At 39.5% G+C, this 19,357-nt stretch overlaps 1 protein-coding gene across 4 annotated transcripts; it reads right to left on the bottom strand.

Annotated features, from left to right (window-relative positions):
• Nucleotides 1-1,859: 1,859 nt before the first annotated feature.
• Nucleotides 1,860-16,641, bottom strand: LOC114480574 (E3 ubiquitin-protein ligase TRIM21-like). Of its 4 annotated transcripts, none has more exons than XM_028474834.1 (6): nt 16,436-16,641; nt 12,534-12,641; nt 11,437-11,514; nt 11,209-11,346; nt 10,310-10,364; nt 1,860-3,279 (listed from the first exon to the last, which is right to left on the bottom strand). In XM_028474834.1, the coding sequence occupies exons 2-6, from the start codon at nt 12,584-12,586 to the stop codon at nt 1,963-1,965; spliced, it is 1,641 nt and encodes a 546-aa protein (XP_028330635.1). In that variant the 5' UTR covers nt 12,587-12,641; nt 16,436-16,641; the 3' UTR covers nt 1,860-1,962. The 4 variants fall into 4 exon arrangements, with proteins under 4 accessions (XP_028330635.1, XP_028330637.1, XP_028330639.1 ...); XM_028474836.1 differs by having other exon boundaries at nt 10,310-10,361; XM_028474838.1 differs by having other exon boundaries at nt 11,437-11,484.
• Nucleotides 16,642-19,357: the final 2,716 nt, after the last annotated feature.

Raw genomic sequence — 19,357 nt, 5'->3', positions numbered from 1 at the left:
TAAAGGACATTAGGGCCTGGATGGACCAAAATTTTCTTCTTCTCAACTCAGACAAGACTGAGGTCATTGTACTGGGCCCACGACACCTTAGAGAAACCTATGCTAGCATAACTGCCCTAGATGGCATTACTCTGGCACGAAGCACAACTGTTAGAAACCTTGGGGTTCTATTTGATCAGGATTTATCCTTCAACTCTCACATAAAACAAACTTCAAGAACTGCCTTCTTTCATCTCCGTAACATTGCTAAAATCAGATCTATCCTGTCTCAGGGCGACGCCGAAAAGCTAGTCCATGCTTTTGTTACCTCTCGACTGGATTATTGTAATTCTCTTTTAGCAGGCTGCTCGAGCAAGTCGCTTAAGACACTTCAGCTGGTTCAAAATGCTGCAGCACGTGTACTGACTAAAACTAGGAGAAGAGATCACATTACTCCTGTATTAGCCTCTCTGCATTGGCTTCCCATAAAATATAGAATAGAATTCAAGATTCTTCTTCTCACTTATAAAGCCCTAAATGGCCCTTCTTCTCACTTATAAAGCCCTAAATGGACAGGCACCAGTCTATCTCAAGGAGCTTGTAGTGCCATACAATCCCCCAGAACACTAAGCTCTCAAAATGCTGGCCTACTCATTGTTCCATTTGTCTCTAAAAGTAGTATAGGAGGAAGAGCTTTCAGTTATCAGGCCCCACTTCTCTGGAACCATCTACCAACCACGGTTCGGGGGGCAGACACCCTCCCTACCTTTAAGGTTAGGCTCAAAACATTCCTCTTTGGTAAAGCTTTTAGTTAGGAACCAGCTCATAGCTCATAGTTAAGATGCAATAGGCATAGACTGCCGGGGGGGTCTGGTTGGAGAGAGGTTGGAGAGGGCGTTAAGAGAGAGGTCATTTAGGTTAGAGAGGGACCGGAGAGGGTCCCATTCCTCTTTCAAACACTCCCTCTATGTCTGCTTCTTCCCTTGTGTGTTTGCTCCTGCACTCCTTCTGGCTTTTGTCTTGCAGGTCCGTGGGATCCTCAGAGTGAAGTTACAGAGACTCAGCGGCTCTGTCTCCACCCTTTCCTTTGCACACACCCAACACAGCATAACGTGGATGGCTGTTCATCATAGGAATGGGATCCACACAAGGTTCCTGCTGCTTAACAGAAGGTTTTCCTTGCCGCCATGATGAATTCATGTTGGGTGTGGGATACATATGTATGTGTATATACGTATATATGCATATGTGTGTATCCATAAAATGAAGAGTCCGTCCTTAAGACTGCTCTACTGTAAAGTGCCTTGAGATACCATTGGTTATGATTTGGCGCTATACAAATAAAGATTGATTGATTGATTGATCTCCAACAGCTTGAAGTAAATGAAGTAAAAAAGGAAAAAATGTGTAAATGATCTGAGGCACAATGTGGAAAATGCAGTTATTTTTAATAAAATTATTTATTCTTTTAGATTTGTTTTTTATTAAATGAGTATTTATCTAATTACTAATTATTATTTTATGTGTTGTAAAAGGATGGTTGAATAAATGTCAATATCTTAAACACCAAAACTTCACAGTTTTACTTTAATTAAAGGTTAAGATAATAAGTAAGAGTAGCAGTGACTTAAAAAACACTTTATTTTTATACATTTCTGCAATTGTTTTGTTTTCATTACATTTCATATAAAATAATCATGTTCCTATTTTACCATCCACTAACACCTTTAAACTAATCATTAAACAACTTACATGTTTGTACAATTTAACAAGTTTGTGGTATTTAAATAAAAAAATCACTTTTTCAAACATATTTCATCACAATCCAAACACCAAATGTGAAGCTTCTTTAATAAAATGTTTCCTCCCACTGTTGAGAAACATACATGTTAGGTTGGATGGAGTGTGTAACCAACCTGGAGAAGTGAATGGTTGCAGAGAACCATTGAATCTATTGTTGGTGAGACTTCATCATGACACTGATCATTCACTTTGATTGACAGGACAGATGATCAGAGGTGATGAGTTTTTACCACCATCGTTATTACAGGGACTAAAGTATGGATGTAGTTTGTGAGTGAAGCAGCAGTGAGTGAAGGAGTAGATCAGAGCTGCAGCATCTACATCATAAAAGGAGACCACACCCTCCTCATAGTCCACAAACACACCCACCTTCTCAGGAACACACTTCAGATGAAGAATGACTGAATGATTTTCACATGCTGTATACACATTTCCATCTCTGAGTATCACAGTCCATAAACTATCCTCAGGTCTCAGAGAGATGTTTCCCTTCCTGTTGATAGATTCTTTAACCACTCCTAAATCCCATTCAGTTTTTCCTTTAACCTGAACCTCAAAATAAAATCTGCCTGAACTGAAACTCTGTTTCCCTAAAACATTAACACAATAAGAAAATCTCTCTATGTTGTCTGGAAGTTTCTCCTTCACATCACTGCAATAAACTTGTTTTCCATCATCAGACAGGACGAGGTTAGGATGAGCTGTAAGAGGATCAAGAGTCACATCTACTGCAAACTGCTGCAGCATCTTCATCTTCATCTTCTTCATCTTGTCACTGAGTGTGTCCTCCAGCTGAGCCACAGCTCTCAGCACAGTCTCCTCATATGATGATGGACGGACCATGACCTCTGTCCAGTCCTTGGTGGCTGGAGGAGCTTTCAGGGAGCAGAAGTGTTGGAGGAGGTGGAGGTGGTCTTCAGAGCGGGAGAGCTGCTCCACCTCAGAGCTTCTCTTCATCAGCTCAGAGATTTCCTCCTCCAGCTCTTTGATCAAACCTTCAGCCTCTCTCTCTTCTGCTTCCTGTTTCTCCTGCATCGTCTCCATCATCTCCTTCAGGCCTCTCTGAACAAGCTTCATCAGAGCAGCTTTCCCTCTGTCTGCAGCATTCTTCCTGATCCTCACTGACTCTCTCATCTCCTCCAGCTTCTCTCGTCTCTTCTGGATCAGCTGCTTAAGCTCCACCTTCTTTTCTTCACACTCTTCTCTCAGAGGAACTAACTGGTGACTCTTGTGCTCCAAAACAGAACACATCACGCAGACACATGTCTGATCACTCTGACAGAACAGCTCCAGAGGTTTGCTGTGCTTTGGACACATCCTGGTTTCCAGGTTCTCCACAGGCTCCACCAGCTGATGTCTTCTCAGGCCTGATGCTGTCAGATGAGGCTCCAGGTGAGTCTCACAGTAGGAGAACACACAGTCCAGGCAGGACTTCAGGGCCTTCACTTTGGTTCCAGTGCAGACATCACAGGGAACTTCTCCTGGTGCTGCTGCTTTCTGCTGGGATTCAAAAACACATAAAATGAGGAGAAAAAAAATCACAAATTCTCTGGTAAATATTCATTAAATGTATGTAATTGGAAGGTCTGAGATATCTACAACTGAATTACTTGGTATTTTTACACAATGATTCATGTTTTCTGTAATTTTGACTTCATCCTGAGAGCCAAATTGGATGCTTCAAAGGGCCAGATTTGGGCCCCGGGCCTTGAGTTTGACACATGTGCTCTATGGGTTTAAACCTGGTTATAACATGTGAATGTTGCTATTGTCTGAGAATGATGGTTTGTCTGCTGGCGGTGTTGGTGTGGGATTGCGGTGCCGGGCTGGGGGTGCTTGGGTTCGCCTGCCTATCGATCTGTGGCTGGCGGGGTGGCCCTGCTTGGGCGGTTGTGGTGTCCTCTCTCGTCGGAGGGGCCAGGGCCGCCTCCCTGTAGAGGGCGCTATGCCGTGGTCGTGCGGGCCTGTGCTGGCCCTGGTGTGGGTGCTGGCTTCTCTCCTGCTTTGGCGGGGCGGGCCACTCTGGGCCGGCAGGTGGCGGGGGTCGCCTCTTGGACTGCTGGGGGATGTGGCTGGTGTCTGGCTTCGCCTGGGAGGGGGGGGAGGGCGCTGTGCTCCGTGTGGCTGGCAAGGTTCGGGGGGTGCCGCCGGGGGTCTCCGGTTGTGCTGCTCAGTGCATCAGATACGCATCGGGTACGCATCAGATGCGGGTACTACCACTCACTCATTCCCCCTGTCCACAGCCACCACCATTATAGCTAAGCTTCACACTTGTCACTATACTGGCTTGATTACACAACATAGTAAACACAATATATTCTACAACTTCACATCTCACCCTCACTGTAAAATAATCTATTCTTCCCCACCCTTTCTATTTCCTACCTTGAGTCTCTCCTCCATGCTCCCTTTCCCCTCCCCCTCCCCCTCCACCTAGGTGTAACACTGCTCTCCCTTTTTATATCCTCCCTATAATAAATGATTTCTTACCCTTCTTTAGGGAGGGCTGGTGATGGTTACAATTAAGCAATAAAATAAATCAATTTATTTTATTGTAATAACAAAACATACCTTTGACAGCATGTGCAGACAAGTGAAGAAAAAAAATGAAATGTGTACGTTTTAACTAATGGAAAGAAGAAGAAGAAGAAGAAGAAGAAGAAGAAGAAGAAGAAGAAGAAGAAGAAGAAGAAGAAGAAGAAGAAGAAGAAGAAGAAGAAGAAGAAGAAGAAGAAGAAGAAGAAGATTTGTCATTAGGCAAATGCTGAGGACAGCAGAAAAGTCATGTACTAATATTAGGTTAACTGGAGTCTCCAGATTACTGGTAGGAGTGAAAGGGAGTGTGAGTGGTTGTCTGTGTTTCTAATGAGATGGACTGGTGCCCTGTTCAGGGTGTACCCCTGCCTAATGCCCCTACAGTGCTGGAGCTCGGCACCAGCAGACCCCTACGACCCTGAAAAGAAGCAAGTGGGTCGGACGATGAATAAATGAATGAAGACAGAAAAACCTGAGAAATGAACATTTCTGCTGTTATGAGAGGAAGAAATACAATAGAATTGGTGCCAGAAACAATTATTCTCAGTCTGTGACGATGTGAGCAGGATCACTACTGAAATAACAGCTAACAGTGAAACATGGAAAAAGGAAATGCAGAAGAATTTTTTTGGCAGTATAAATAAAATTGAATTGAATTTTGCTATTTAAGTACAGAGAGCATAGTATACACAGGTATATAAAGGCTGCCATTTCCCCATGCACATTACTGTTTTGAATAAGTGCATTTCTGGAAAGATGGAGTATGCTTTAGAGCTAGAAGCAGAAAAGACGTGGGCTTGATCATCATCAATCTGGAACATCTGTACGGGTGTCTGTATGCATGGTTGAGGAGAAAGGCATTGTGATAAATCAAAGAAAAATACAAATAAATATCAGACTGATTATGACTGCAACAGAGATGGCACTTTGTCTTCTCAGTGTGCTGTTGGATGTAGGCGAGTAGAACCAGGGGATGAGACATGTGGGTGCCTCAGAAGGACCATCTCTCCAGATGTACCAGATGGATTATTATTACTATTATTATAATTGTAATAACATTCATTCATTGTTTCATTCATTCATTCATTTAGAATATTCAACTGTCTGTGATGTTTTTCTTGTTGTGGAGTCTTAAGTCATTTTATGGGTGTTTATTGATCCGGTGGTTGAGCTAGCTACCGTCAGCGTTCACTTGTTGTCATAGCAACTGTCAATAAACATCCTGTGCTTGCGGAAACAGGCTACGTTGAACGTGATACATTATATAATGTAAGACGTGTTCATTTAGATGTAGGTCTAGGATTTATGATATGGATTCTAATATTGTATGTGTACATATAGCCTATATTTCTATAAATTGTATTTCATTAAGATTTCAATATATATGAAAAAGAGAGAAAAACGAATTTTATTATTTTTATGTAGTATTTTGTAGTATAGCCTACAAAATACATATTGTGTTTCATTGTGATTCTGATATGAAATGCATTATTATTATATTATTTGATCAAATATAATTTTGAGATTTAGTATTATTTATTTATATTGTTCTAATATATTTATATTATATTGTTGGCCATTGACATTGTGTAACCTGAGTAAAACTGACCAACAAACTGATCGATTTTTCTAATTTATTCATGCTGAATTTTTTGGCACAGTAGTGTATACGGTACAATCTCTGTTTTTATCATATTAAAAGGAATTCATATGTCCAATCAAGATAATTTACATATTCTTAATTCATTATTTTTTTCTATGTTTTTAGCTATACAGTATATATATAAAATATGACAGTATATATATATGGTCAAAAGAGGAGAAAATATAAAAACAATATAAAATGATGTTAACAGTGCTTCCCACCCCAAGATTAAATCTGGACATTGTCATCAACCTGTTTTTTTCTTCTATGTAATCAGGGCTAGGAGTATAGTTTGGTATGCTCCCTGCTGGTCATATATTAAATTAAAATGTTCGAAGCGGAAAGTTTAATTGTTTCCAAATACAGATATTAATTGCAGTTACTATTGCCATAAAAATGTTTGAATGTTTTTAATGATGTTAAATTAAAGTTGGATGAATGGTGTTAAAGCTAGAATGCCCACTATAGTGGAGCAAAATGAGGCAATTTTATCCTGATAAAAATAATCAATAACTAAAAAAAATAATACTATATATAATAAACCAAATAATAAAACTGCAACCCACATGTTTTATTTTTATAAGCTACACAATAAAGGAAGAAAACGGCAAATAAATTAGAAGTTCCTTGTTTAATAGTGGACACCCCCTCAGGCTTACAAAAAAGGTTTAACCCAACTGCTCAGGAGCCAATGGGAACACACGTTCAAACTGGACAAGTGGCCAAAGGGCTCAAAATCACTTGTGTTAAATTCACATGTTTTTGACCTCGATGGCTTTCCATAGGCGTGTACATGCGTGCACGTCTGGAAGTGTGTGTGAGTGTTGAGAGTCGTATTCTGTCCAATCACAGCAATGATCTGACTCAGAGCGTAACACTACAGTCACTACCACTCTGTGGATGGATGTCGTGACACAGACTGTAACCAGACTAAATGGTGGTCCGTTATACACTCAAAACTCACACACACACACACACACACTTACCTTACCTAACCTGCACACGTAAGCGCGTAATATTTTTTACATGTCACGTAGACGGTGCTACATAGTGAAGGGCACCTGATCACTATAGCTTCACTCACTCCACACCTGATATATTTGTTTGTTAGGTGCACATTAGGTGTGGTGTATCTGTGCAAACACTTTAGTGTGTATGCACATTAAAGTGTCTGCAAATGTGTCAACACGTCTGCAAGCACACATGCGGACGTGACTTGTGCGTTGTGCCTGTGTACCTGTTGCAAGTCTATGGAAACTGTAGATCAGTTGTGCAGGCGCAGGGTACGCGTTCGTTTACGAGTTCGGTGGACTGGTACGCATGAATTTAGAAGCAATCCAACCCCCATATGCTCAGGAGAGTGTGTGTGTGTGTGTGTGTGTGTGTGTGTGTGTGTGTGTGTGTGTGTGTGTGTGTGTGTGTGTGTGTGTGTGTGTGGTGTGTGTGTGTGTGTGTGTGTGTAGAAGTGCTTTGATCACAGGCTGACACAGGTTTAGTGTCTTTGTAGACGTACACACCGTAAAGATGGAGTCAGGCTCAGCTCCAGAGGAACCATCCACACCCTCCAAGCTGCTGTGGAGAAGACACAGACAATCAGACATGCTGAGGAGCAGCTGGAGGAAAGCACAGGAAGCTCTGCTAACATGCTAACATCATGTGAACATCAGTAACAGTGGGTGCTGTCCTGCAGAGCCACAGTGCAGTGAGTGTGGAGCAGCCTTTGGAGCTCAGCTCACGTGTGGAACATCTCAGCATGTTTCCACTGAACAGGAGAACAAGTCTGTTGGACTGAGGCTTTATTTGGCTTCAATCCTTCACAAATCTGAAGATCACACGCTGTCAAAGACTCACCTACACACTGGAGACATTCCTACAAAGCCTTTTCTCTTTGACCTTTGTCAGCATAGATCTTTTAATGCTGGTGTTTCAAATGACCTGGACATCACTCACTTTCTTTCTTTCATCACCTCACACAGATGACTAGATTTATCAACATAATCAATAACCCTCTGACATGTCATAATCAATAACCCTGATACATGTAAAGCTACAAGCTCCATCGTGGGTCTCAGCTTCCTTCACAGCAGACTGCTCCAGATGCTAAACACATGTTTCTCTATCTGACTCCCTTGTTTTTCTGCTGCTTTTCCACCTACAGTTCAGAGTCCAAGAATCATTGTCTTCATCTTTCTGTCGACCCCCTTTTATGATGCTGTGTGTGTGTTTGCTTACACATTTATCAAGTCTAGTTTCTGGTTGACAGAATCTGACACCTTCACTGTTTGCTGAGATTTACATCAACACCACTTCAAATAACAAACAAAGTGCTGAGTCATGTTTACTGATGTTTTATCAGTCTGGAGTCAGAAGAACCTGGACCATCAAGAAGACAACTGTTATGGCAATTATTATATTCATCATCATATCATCAAATGTATGTTCATGTGTCAATTTGACATGTTTTAATACATGATGACTGCATTACTCTTTGCACTTTTGAACAGCTGAGTCATGTTAGATCAAACAGTACAGATCGTATTATATCCACAGTGCAACTCACTGTGTCTGCTGAAGGCCAAACTCAAACTCACATGCAGATAAACACGCACACACACTATCAAGGACAGATAACAGTGGTGCCCAACCTTCCTCATTATATACAGTACACATCTTCATCATCCTCCAACATCTCCACTGTTGGGAGCATCTGACCCCCTCCTTTTCATTTTTACAGGGTTGGGACCTTTTCTCATATCTGTATAAAGCTTAAACTGTGAAAACTGTTGGGCAGTCATGAATATCCTGAGCCGGACACAAGACCTTTTGAACCATCCTGCTTAGTACCTGGCCGTCTTTACTCCAAACAGGATGGGACACTTCTTCTTTTGTACTCTTTTTCATTTAGTTTTATAATAAATCCTTTTTTATAAAATCATCACGCTTCGACTGGACTCCATCATTCAACCAGAGCAATAAATCATGTCTCCAAATGAGGTCAACCGCAAAATTGCCGTGACACAACACATAACCTTCTTTATGTGGACTCACCATGGGTCAGTAGATGGACCTTTGAAGGTAAGGATTGTGTCCATGGACTCGTTACTTCCAAAGGATTCACAGCTGGGTTGAGGTCCAGGTCCAGGTCCAGGTTCAGGTTCAGCAGTTGGGAGCTTATTTGTATAAATATATAATATACACAAGGATATAATTTAATAATTCTATTAACAGTTAAAAATAAATAATTAAAACAAAGCCGATAATGTAAAAACATAATAATGTCTTGAAAAATAAGCTAAGCTGCTAAATTCATCACCATGGTAACGAGTACATCCAGGCTGACTGGTCAATACCTGTTCACACGATACCTGCTTGCAGTCATTATGTGTTAGCAGGCTCGGGGAGTATCGGATTACAATTAACAGTGTTACGTAATCAGTATGCAAAAAACATGTAACTGTAATCTGTGACAGTATATTAAAAAACGTGTAAACAGATTACAGGTTTTTTTTTTTTTCTTTTTTGTAAAAACAGGGATTATTTTGAGGGATTATATTTTAAAAGCACGCAGAATATGCATTTCCGCCAAAAAATTTAATTTGGGTGCATCCCAAATGGAAACTCCTGCATCATGTTTCATTTAAATCCTAAAAAAGAAACAATATCAAAGTACAATGTGAATGATCTCTGTCTGCTGTTAAAATGTTGTCATCGTCCAGGGATTTTTGCTTTTACTCTGTATTATTTTATCTGCACTGTGCTGTAAGTTAGTGGGTCAATAAAAAAGAAGAAAAAAAAACCTGTAATCTGATAGGACGTTTTTAATATACTGTCACAGATTACAGTTACATGTTTTTTGTATACTGAATACGTAACACAGTTACTTGTAATCCATTACTCCTCGAGCCTGCTAATACATAGTGACTGCAAGCAGGTATCGTGTGAACAGATATCGACCAGTCAGCCCGGACAGAATGAAGTCATTACTTTGACATTGTTTTTACCAACAGCTTGAGTCATGAAGTAAAAGCAATGTCAAAACGCAAATGGAAAAGACAAAGACAAAACAGAAAAAAAAAACACAAAAACGGCAAAAGCAAAATGAAAAAAGAATACTACATTTGTATATTTTTTCATTATTGATTCTCTTTATATTTCCACATGCATTTCCTTTTAACTTTGGCACTCCTGTGATTCCATACGGCAAGAGTGTTTGTGTGTGCGCCCACGGGTGTTTGCGTGTGTGCTCAGAGTGTTTGTGTGTGCGCGCCCAGATGTGTTTGTGTGCGTGTGTGTGTGTGCTTTGATCACAGGCTGACACAGGTTTAGTGTCTTTGTAGACGTACACACCGTAAAGATGGAGTCAGGCTCAGCTCCAGAGGAACCATCCACACCCTCCAAGCTGCTGTGGAGAAGACACAGACAATCAGACATGCTGAGGAGCAGCTGGAGGAAAGCACAGGAAGCTCTGCTAACATGCTAACATCATGTGAACATCAGTAACAGTGGGTGCTGTCCTGCAGAGCCACAGTGCAGTGAGTGTGGAGCAGCCTTTGGAGCTCAGCTCACGTGTGGAACATCTCAGCATGTTTCCACTGAACAGGAGAACAAGTCTGTTGGACTGAGGCTTTATTTGGCTTCAATCCTTCACAAATCTGAAGATCACACGCTGTCAAAGACTCACCTACACACTGGAGACATTCCTACAAAGCCTTTTCTCTTTGACCTTTGTCAGCATAGATCTTTTAATGCTGGTGTTTCAAATGACCTGGACATCACTCACTTTCTTTCTTTCATCACCTCACACAGATGACTAGATTTATGAACATAATCAATAACCCTCTGACATGTCATAATCAATAACCCTGATACATGTAAAGCTACAAGCTCCATCGTGGGTCTCAGCTTCCTTCACAGCAGACTGCTCCAGATGCTAAACACATGTTTCTCTATCTGACTCCCTTGTTTTTCTGCTGCTTTTCCACCTACAGTTCAGAGTCCAAGAATCATTGTCTTCATCTTTCTGTCGACCCCCTTTTATGATGCTGTGTGTGTGTTTGCTTACACATTTATCAAGTCTAGTTTCTGGTTTACAGAATCTGACACCTTCACTGTTTGCTGAGATTTACATCAACACCACTTCAAATAACAAAGTGCTGAGTCATGTTTACTGATGTTTTATCAGTGTGGAGTGAGAAGAACCTGGACCATCAGGAAGACAATAAACAACCTTCTTTATGTGGACTCACCGTGGATCAGTAGATGGACCTTCTTTGAAGGTAAGGATTGTGTCCATGGACTCGTTACTTCCAAATGATTCACAGCTGGGTCCAGGTCCAGGTTCAGGTCCAGGTTCAGGTCCAGGTTCAGGTCCAGGTTCAGGTTCATGTTCGGGTCCAGGTCCAGGTTCAGGTTCAGGTCCGGGTTCAGGTTCAGGTTCAGGTTCATGTTCGTGTCCAGGTCCAGGTCCAGGTCCAGGTTCAGGTCCAGGTTCAGGTCCAGGTCCAGCAATTGGGAGCTGCTTCCTTGAACACACACAGACTGAGAGTGTAACACTAATGTACAGAGGTGTGAGTGCTGAGCTCTGACGTGGTCTCACCTCTGAACATCTATAAAACAACATTTGAAAAACACACCCACAAGAATGATTTTAAATGATCAATGTTTGGGTGGTAAATGTACAAACTGCAGCACATTTGATGCTGGTGCACGCTCACATGCACGCGCCTGCAAAGAGCAGCTGTGAGGTGAGTGAGACGATGACAGAATAAAAGTAAACTTATAAACTCTGTCTAGAAATATTTTGTGCTAAAAAGTGACAAAGTTTTATACAAACTGTACAAGACAAAAGTTTATTGCTATATTTTAACTGTGTCAAAGGAGAGCCTCATTAAACAGCAGCTGGAGTTAGCACACATGCTAATCACTGTTAGCAAAGACAGAGCAGCGTAACTAGCTAACGTTAGCTTCTCTTCTTTGTTTGAGAACAATGTCATGATTTCAGGGCAGAGAATATTTATCTATGGAGAAGAAAACTGGATAATGAGCTAATGGAAGAGATGACGGTGTGTGTGTGTGTGTGTGTGTGTGTGTGTGTGTGTGTGTGTGTGTGTGTGTGTGTGTGTGTGTGTGTGTGTGGATCATAATGAGACCGAGTTAGCTTCATAATTATTAATTTAGCACCATTTTAATAAAATATATTAACCTTACAGTAGCATTTGTAAAAATTCTGTTTACAATATTTTGTGGGAAAAAGTTACATTTCCATGACCAATAAAAAAATGTTTAGAATAGTATTTTGTTGTTTCGTCATTAATATGAATTTATATGAAAGAAAGATCTACTGATGTTGAATGAAATTAAATAGAATTACTAAGTTATAATTACTAATAAAAAACATAATAGCACAGTTATACTGATAACCTGATAAACCATTGGTTGGTAGCTTTAACCCACTAACAAGAGCACACGCGCACGCACGCGCACACACACACACACACACACACACACACACACACACACACACACACACACACACACACACACACACACACACACACACACACACACACACCTCTGAGCTTCAGTCTGGATCTCATGTTGTTCCTTCACCGTGTCCTGATCCATCTCCACGTCACGAGATGATGAGCCAATAATATGAGTCAGAGACAGACAGCGCTACCTGAGTTACATAATAAAGAGTTCAAACACATATTAGAGAAGATAAAAGATGTCAAAGCTCAGAAGTTTAACAGAACACTGACTGGATGAGAGTTAGTGCCACACACTGTGATGCTAACGCTAAATGCTACTAACTGTGATGCTAACGCTAAATGCTATTAACCTCCGATCACACACCAGCAACGCTTTTTTAAAAATGAATTCAACATTTTAAATTATACTAAACCATTTCAAAGAGCTGATTTATGTTTATTTTAATGTCTTTCCACCAATCTAGTGAAACTATTGTTTTTTTTCTTCTCAATTTTAGGTCCTTTATTATTTATTTAATTATACATTTTTAATTTCACTGACTGAACCAGTGGTATTGTGAGTCAGATTGTGTATTATTTATTTACTAAGCTAGAGAAGCTGTTTTTCACTAAACCATTTTAAAGAGAAGATTTCTGTTTATTTTTAAATGTCTTTCAACCAAGCTAGTGAAGCTGTTTATTCTCTCAATTTCAGTTCCTTCTGTTTACAGGTCTCTGTCACAGTGAGATCGTGACCATTAAAACACAGCAAGACACGTATATTTTGCTTCTAGTGATCACCACCAGTCTCGTGGCACACTCACATTTTTATTACTCACACAGGTACAGGCCATTTATCAATCACTGTCAGTCACATGATTGACATGACGTCACTTCATTGAAACCAAATATCACATATTTAACAATAACAGAAAATGTATTTGAACCAGCTTTTTCAACTGGTTCAAATCAGTTGAAAAAGTTGAAATGGGTTGAAAAAGTAAAAATGTCAGGGTCAAAGAACAATAAAAAACAAATAGAAATTAAAATGTAGCTTTGAAGTACATTTCCATTAGATCATCAATCACACACACACACACACACACACACACACACACACACACACACACACACACACACACACACACACACACACACACACACACACACACACACACTTTAGACTTTAACTAAGACAATAGTCAATCATCAACTGCCTGATCAAAAAGCATAAACTATAACATTATCCTGAACACAATTAATGAAACCATGTGATACACTGTGGTGTCCTCGTTGGACTCTAAGCTGATAAATAAACTGCTGACTCATCATCCATTGAACAGAGCCATTTTACACAGGACCTACAGACAATAAATAAAAATAAATTATTGAAATAGAAGGAATAAAAAGATAAGATATCACCATGGCATTATTACACAGTCCTGCTACATTATTATGGAATCAGAACAGTATCATAATGAATGAACTCTTGCAGGGTTTTTCACTAATGCACACGATCTGTTTCACAAATATATATTTTATGCAAACTTGTAATATAAATTCTGAAACTCACACGCTCTACTTCACAAATATTATATTGAGGCACACATGTAATATAAATCCACAGATAATGCAAATTGCTGAATGTGCATTTACAAACTGCTTCTGTTCTGTGAAACATCTGTGTATTTGTGAGAGAAATGTGGTGAATTATGAGACTGCCCTGACGTCACGGGTCAATGAACGTCACCAAAATCAGATGTGCTTTCAGCCAATCATATGGCTTCTTACAGTTTCTCCACACTCTTGTTTGAACACTGCGTATGCGCACACATATCAGTAGCTCTGCAATTGGTTTAAAGTGTGGAGAAAATGTAAGAAGCCATATGATTGGCTGAAAGAAAACACATCTGATTTTGCTACAAATACTTTTGCTGCAAAGAGTCTCATGTGTTCAGTAATTTGTAAATGTATGCGTGGAAATACCACCGGGGGAGCAATCACCAATGATATTGGCCACTGCTGCTGTTTAGACGGTACCTGTAATGAAGCTCTATCAAAGATCATATATAATAATAATTTTATATTGTGTATTGTTGGAATGTCCATGCTAAATAAACATTTTCATATTTTTAATTGATTTATTCTTTTAAGCATTAATATTAATTTAAACAATTGCAAAGTTTTAATTTTAGTGGTTAGTACACATTCAGAAATGCAATGGGGGAGTAATAATTAGCATAATAATTTATTTCGGTGTTTCAGTTTTGGCCAAAAAAAATTATATTGGGTGCTTCCATAATGAAAACTCCTGCATCATGTTTCATTTAAATCCTAAAAAAGAAACAATATCACAGTAATAATAATAATGCATTGGATTTTATATACTGTAGCTCTTTATTAACTGACACTCAAAGTACAATGTGAATGATCTCTGCCTGCTGTTAAAATGTTGTCGTCATCCAGGGATTTTTGTTTTTAGTTAAGTTATAAGAGACTGGAAAGAGAGAAATGATCAGAACCATCCAGTCTTTTAAAAACTCTTCTTATGGATGTTTAAAGACAAAAACAAATCATGTTTTAGTTAAATATATAAATATTCCTGGCAGAAGGCCGCAGGTTCACTACATTCATTAATCTAGGAAATAATTTTCAGCAAATTGTATTTGGCACATATTAAATTAAAGTCACTACCTGGACATTACATGACGCATGAAAAACATCCTGACACCAGTGTAGGGAAATTACTTATAATTTAGCATGGAGCATGTTTATACATAAACATCTACTGACAATTGTTACTATGTTGTATATGTAACATTTGTAATTATAGAACTAGCTAAAACCTGACATACCACTTTTAGGTGGGGCTTTTTTGTTTTACATACATTATTATGATTCATTAGTTATGAACAATTCAGTTGACTTATTGACCTAAACCACAGACCATACTATAATGATTACTGAGTCTTATTGTTACAGCTTTGTAATATAAGTAAAACAAAAAAGTACCACCTGAAAGTGGTATGTCAGGTGGTTTAGCACAGACATTCCAACAATGCACAATATAAAATAAAAAAATTAAATGTTTAACCACTGCCTTGAAGTTACTGATGAAAATCCGTTTCTTGGTTTCATTTATTATCCATGTTCTTTAGACTCACACACAGCTCGGTGTACATGCCTGGTTTAATTTGAATCCAATCGAGATAATCTTTATAACGCGGCGCATTTACAGTTGTGATAAAGTTCAGACGTGCACTGACAGCAGCGTTGTTTCATGTATTTTTCTGTAATGTATGTTTTTTGGAGTCATTATGAGTATTTTTGTATCTTTCTGTTGTGTTTTTGTATAATTCTAGTTTTTTGTTGCCATTGTAGTGTGATTCTGGAGTCATTTTGTGTATTTTTGTGCATTTCTGTTGTCATTTTGTGTATTTTTTGTATAAATATTTAGTTGTTTGGAGTCATTTTGTGTGTTTATATCTTTTAGTTGTCTTTTTGTGCATTTTTATGATTATTCTTTCTCTCCACACTGAGTGGTGGTAAACTACGATTGTAGCCACAGACGGACGCGAGGCTGCCATAGTGAACCATCGGCCCCTCCGACCACCACCAACACTCACTCACACACTACATTCATACTAAGCAATGTGGATGAAGTGCCTTGCCCAAGGACACAATGACAGATACCACTGAGGTGACTGCCACCCCACTGTGGCATCTGGAATTCTCAGTGGTCTCCATCCAACTACTAACTAGGCCCAGACCTGCTTATCTGCAGAGATCTAACGGGATCGGGCAATGACACTGGTATGGTGACATACTCCTGAGATCAAACTGGTCCGTATTTGGCCCCTGAACTAAAATGAGTTGGACACCCTGGTCTGGGGCCTCCAAATCACTAGAACAGCCCCTGACTGTAGGAATCACTAGCTTAGCTTAGCTTAGCGTAACTTAGCTTAGCGTAGCTCATGGTAAAGGAGGAACAGGATAAACATACCTGTCAGGTGGTGTCACTGACGCTGAATGGACAGGTGAGCTCTAACGCAGCAGGTGAAGTAAGGCAACGAGGCAACAAAGGGCAACAGCAGCATTGAGAGCAGCTGAGAAAATGCTGTTGGTCTCTGAGTGTGTAAACACAACAGTTCCAAACTACACACCTGCTCCACTAACTAACCACAGACAAGAAGCTGGGACACAAAGAAGTGGGGCGGAGCCAAAGCTGAGAGCAACAGGTCCAAAGTTGATATTTTATAACATTATGACTGTGATATGAGCCAATCAGAGGGAGGAGAGAGGATCGCCTGCAGGAAGGATAATAATCCTGCTCCAGCCATAAAACTATAAAACATCACATATTTACACTATTTTACACCACTAAACCTGTGCTTGACCTCAGAGTTGACCTCAAAGCAAGATCCGGCACTATTTGATTGGATCCAGCACCTCATTTGCTTTTAGGAGTTTTGATTAAATTTTAAAGTATTACATTTGGACGGCTATGTCTTTTATTGAGTTGAAAAACTCAGCACAAGTGAGGAAGAGAGGGTACAGTCAGGCCACGCCTCCTTGTCAGCTTATAAGAAAGTAGAAAATGGCAGTTGGATTTCAAGAGTTATTGAAGCCAATAAAAGCTGGGATACACGGTGTGATTATTTCAATCATTGTACTCAGCTCCAGCTCAAACTGAGTGATTCAACTGCAGAGCCCGAATGTGTTCATGTTCTCACACTATATGGACTGACACTCTGACATGATCTGACTGCTCACACTGTACGTCCATACACGACACATCAGGCTCTTGTTTTCGGAAATGCAACGTACAAATTAGAAGAAGAAGAACACTGAAGCGTCACCATTAAAACAGAAGAAGAAGAAGAACCTGGAAGTGGAGAGACAATTGCAAATCTCAGCAAAAAGAGCTTTGAAAAAGAAAAGACGATTATGTGATGGACCAGGAACTGACTGACTGACAGAAGTGGGCAGTACGGTACGTCAATTTTACAGCTGTCCTACGGTGTTCACGCATGCGCAGTGTGAGAGTTTACGGTAAGCCGGTCCGTGGCACTGCTTCAACTGTGAGATACCCTCACGAGGAGCGACTGGATTTCAAACATGTTTGATTTTCTTATGACCGTACGATTGCTGATTGGGAGCTGGTCGTGAGGTGTTCAGCACTTCTTGTGACACGATGCACAACACGCGATTTAGCACGCGATCACAAAAATAGACGCACGAGTAAAAAATCAGCTCAAAATGGTCCAAACAGTGTACGCCTGCCTTAAGTGAAGCAAAGTCTGAGGTAAAAGTTGTTTCTATGGAAATCACGGAGCAGCAGCAGCAGCACAGTAGCAGCTAGCGTAGCAAGTAGCAGCACCTGTAGCAATGATGCTAATGCAGGAGAACTTGCTTCCAACAGACAGGACACAGGAGGAGAACTATCTGAGACATGAGGAGGACTCAGGGACAGAGAGAAGAGAAGGAGACCATAGTTAAAGTTCTGATATTGATACAGAGGCTCAGTTCAAAGCTAAGATGAGCTGCTGCTATAGGTTTATGAAAGACAAGCGAGGCCTTGGATGTCTCATATGTAAAAATGTTGTGAGGATACAAAGTTCTTCTGGACAAATAAAAGGTAAGCACACGTTATATTTTCATTTTCTGGTGTGCTGTTGATTCATTGGAGGAGTTATGGTATGTGTGTATGTAAAAATTAAAACTGGCTAAATTAGCAGTGATTTTGCTTTGTCCTTGTTGCTGAAACATGTCAGATTTGACGTGAAAGACGGGAGACACCGCTTTGTTTTTTTTTCTCTTAAAGCCGCATTTGATTCATCAATATGTGTGTTATCTGTGCTGAGTGAAGGGCAGAGGGGTGGAGTTACACACAGTTTTTGTCAAAAGCTACTAGCGACAAATCTAGCTACTTTTCCAGGTGTTATTTGAGACTCTGACGTGACATGAAAGCACTCACAGCACTCAGCTGCAGTCAGAATTAAATTTGATATTTTAATTTTTTAACAATACTGGACGAAATGTATTTATGTAATGTGGGTCTAAAGCAGACATAGGCACATGTGGCCCTCAATCTAATTTCATGCAGCCCCCAATGTAAATGTACAAAATGACGGAAAAATACACAAAACGAGCAAGAATACATTTAAAAAAATACAACATTGCTGGAAAAAACAGTAAAAGACAAGATAAAAACACTGAAAATACTCCAAAATCACACAAAACTACTACAAAAATGAAGAAAATGACAACAGTAATACACAAAATTACTCAGAAAAATATAAAAAATTACAGAAAATGACAACTAAAGTACACAAAAAGACAAGAAAAACACAAAAAATTACTCTGCAAACTAACAGTACTAACAAACAAGCAAAACAATAGAAATATAAAAAAAAAAAAAAACTGCAAAAATGCAGAATGGCAGCACAAATACACAATGTGGCTGCAAAAAACATATTTTACAGGAAAAATACAAAAGGACAACAAAAATGCACAAAATGCCTAACGAGTAAGACAAAAATGCTGACATTAATGTTAATCATGTGACCCTCTGATCAAACTAACACAATTTTATGGCCACGTTGTGATAAAAGTTGCTTCCCTCTGGTCTAAAGTATCAAAGTCATGTAGTAATTAGATAAACAGTATAAGGTCTCTTACCGTGTTATGAATTGGTGCTATACAAATAAAGATCAATTGATTAGTGAAGTTATTTTGAGATGTAATGGCCTCTTTCAATGGAAAAATAAAGAAAATAAAAAACAGGAATCAACAGAAGAAAGTTCATTTATAGTTCTAAACATATTTAAGGTGTTTTTTTAAATAACTTTTCATCCCTCCCATGAGGTTATTCTTTTCCTGCAGCGTCCATTACAATTACATGCAAATGGACAATGAATCAATT

The sequence above is a fragment of the Gouania willdenowi genome, chromosome 18 (genome assembly GCF_900634775.1).
Source record: "Gouania willdenowi chromosome 18, fGouWil2.1, whole genome shotgun sequence".
Taxonomy (NCBI): Eukaryota; Metazoa; Chordata; class Actinopteri; order Blenniiformes; family Gobiesocidae; genus Gouania; species Gouania willdenowi.
This window is presented reverse-complemented; position numbering and strand designations above follow the sequence as displayed.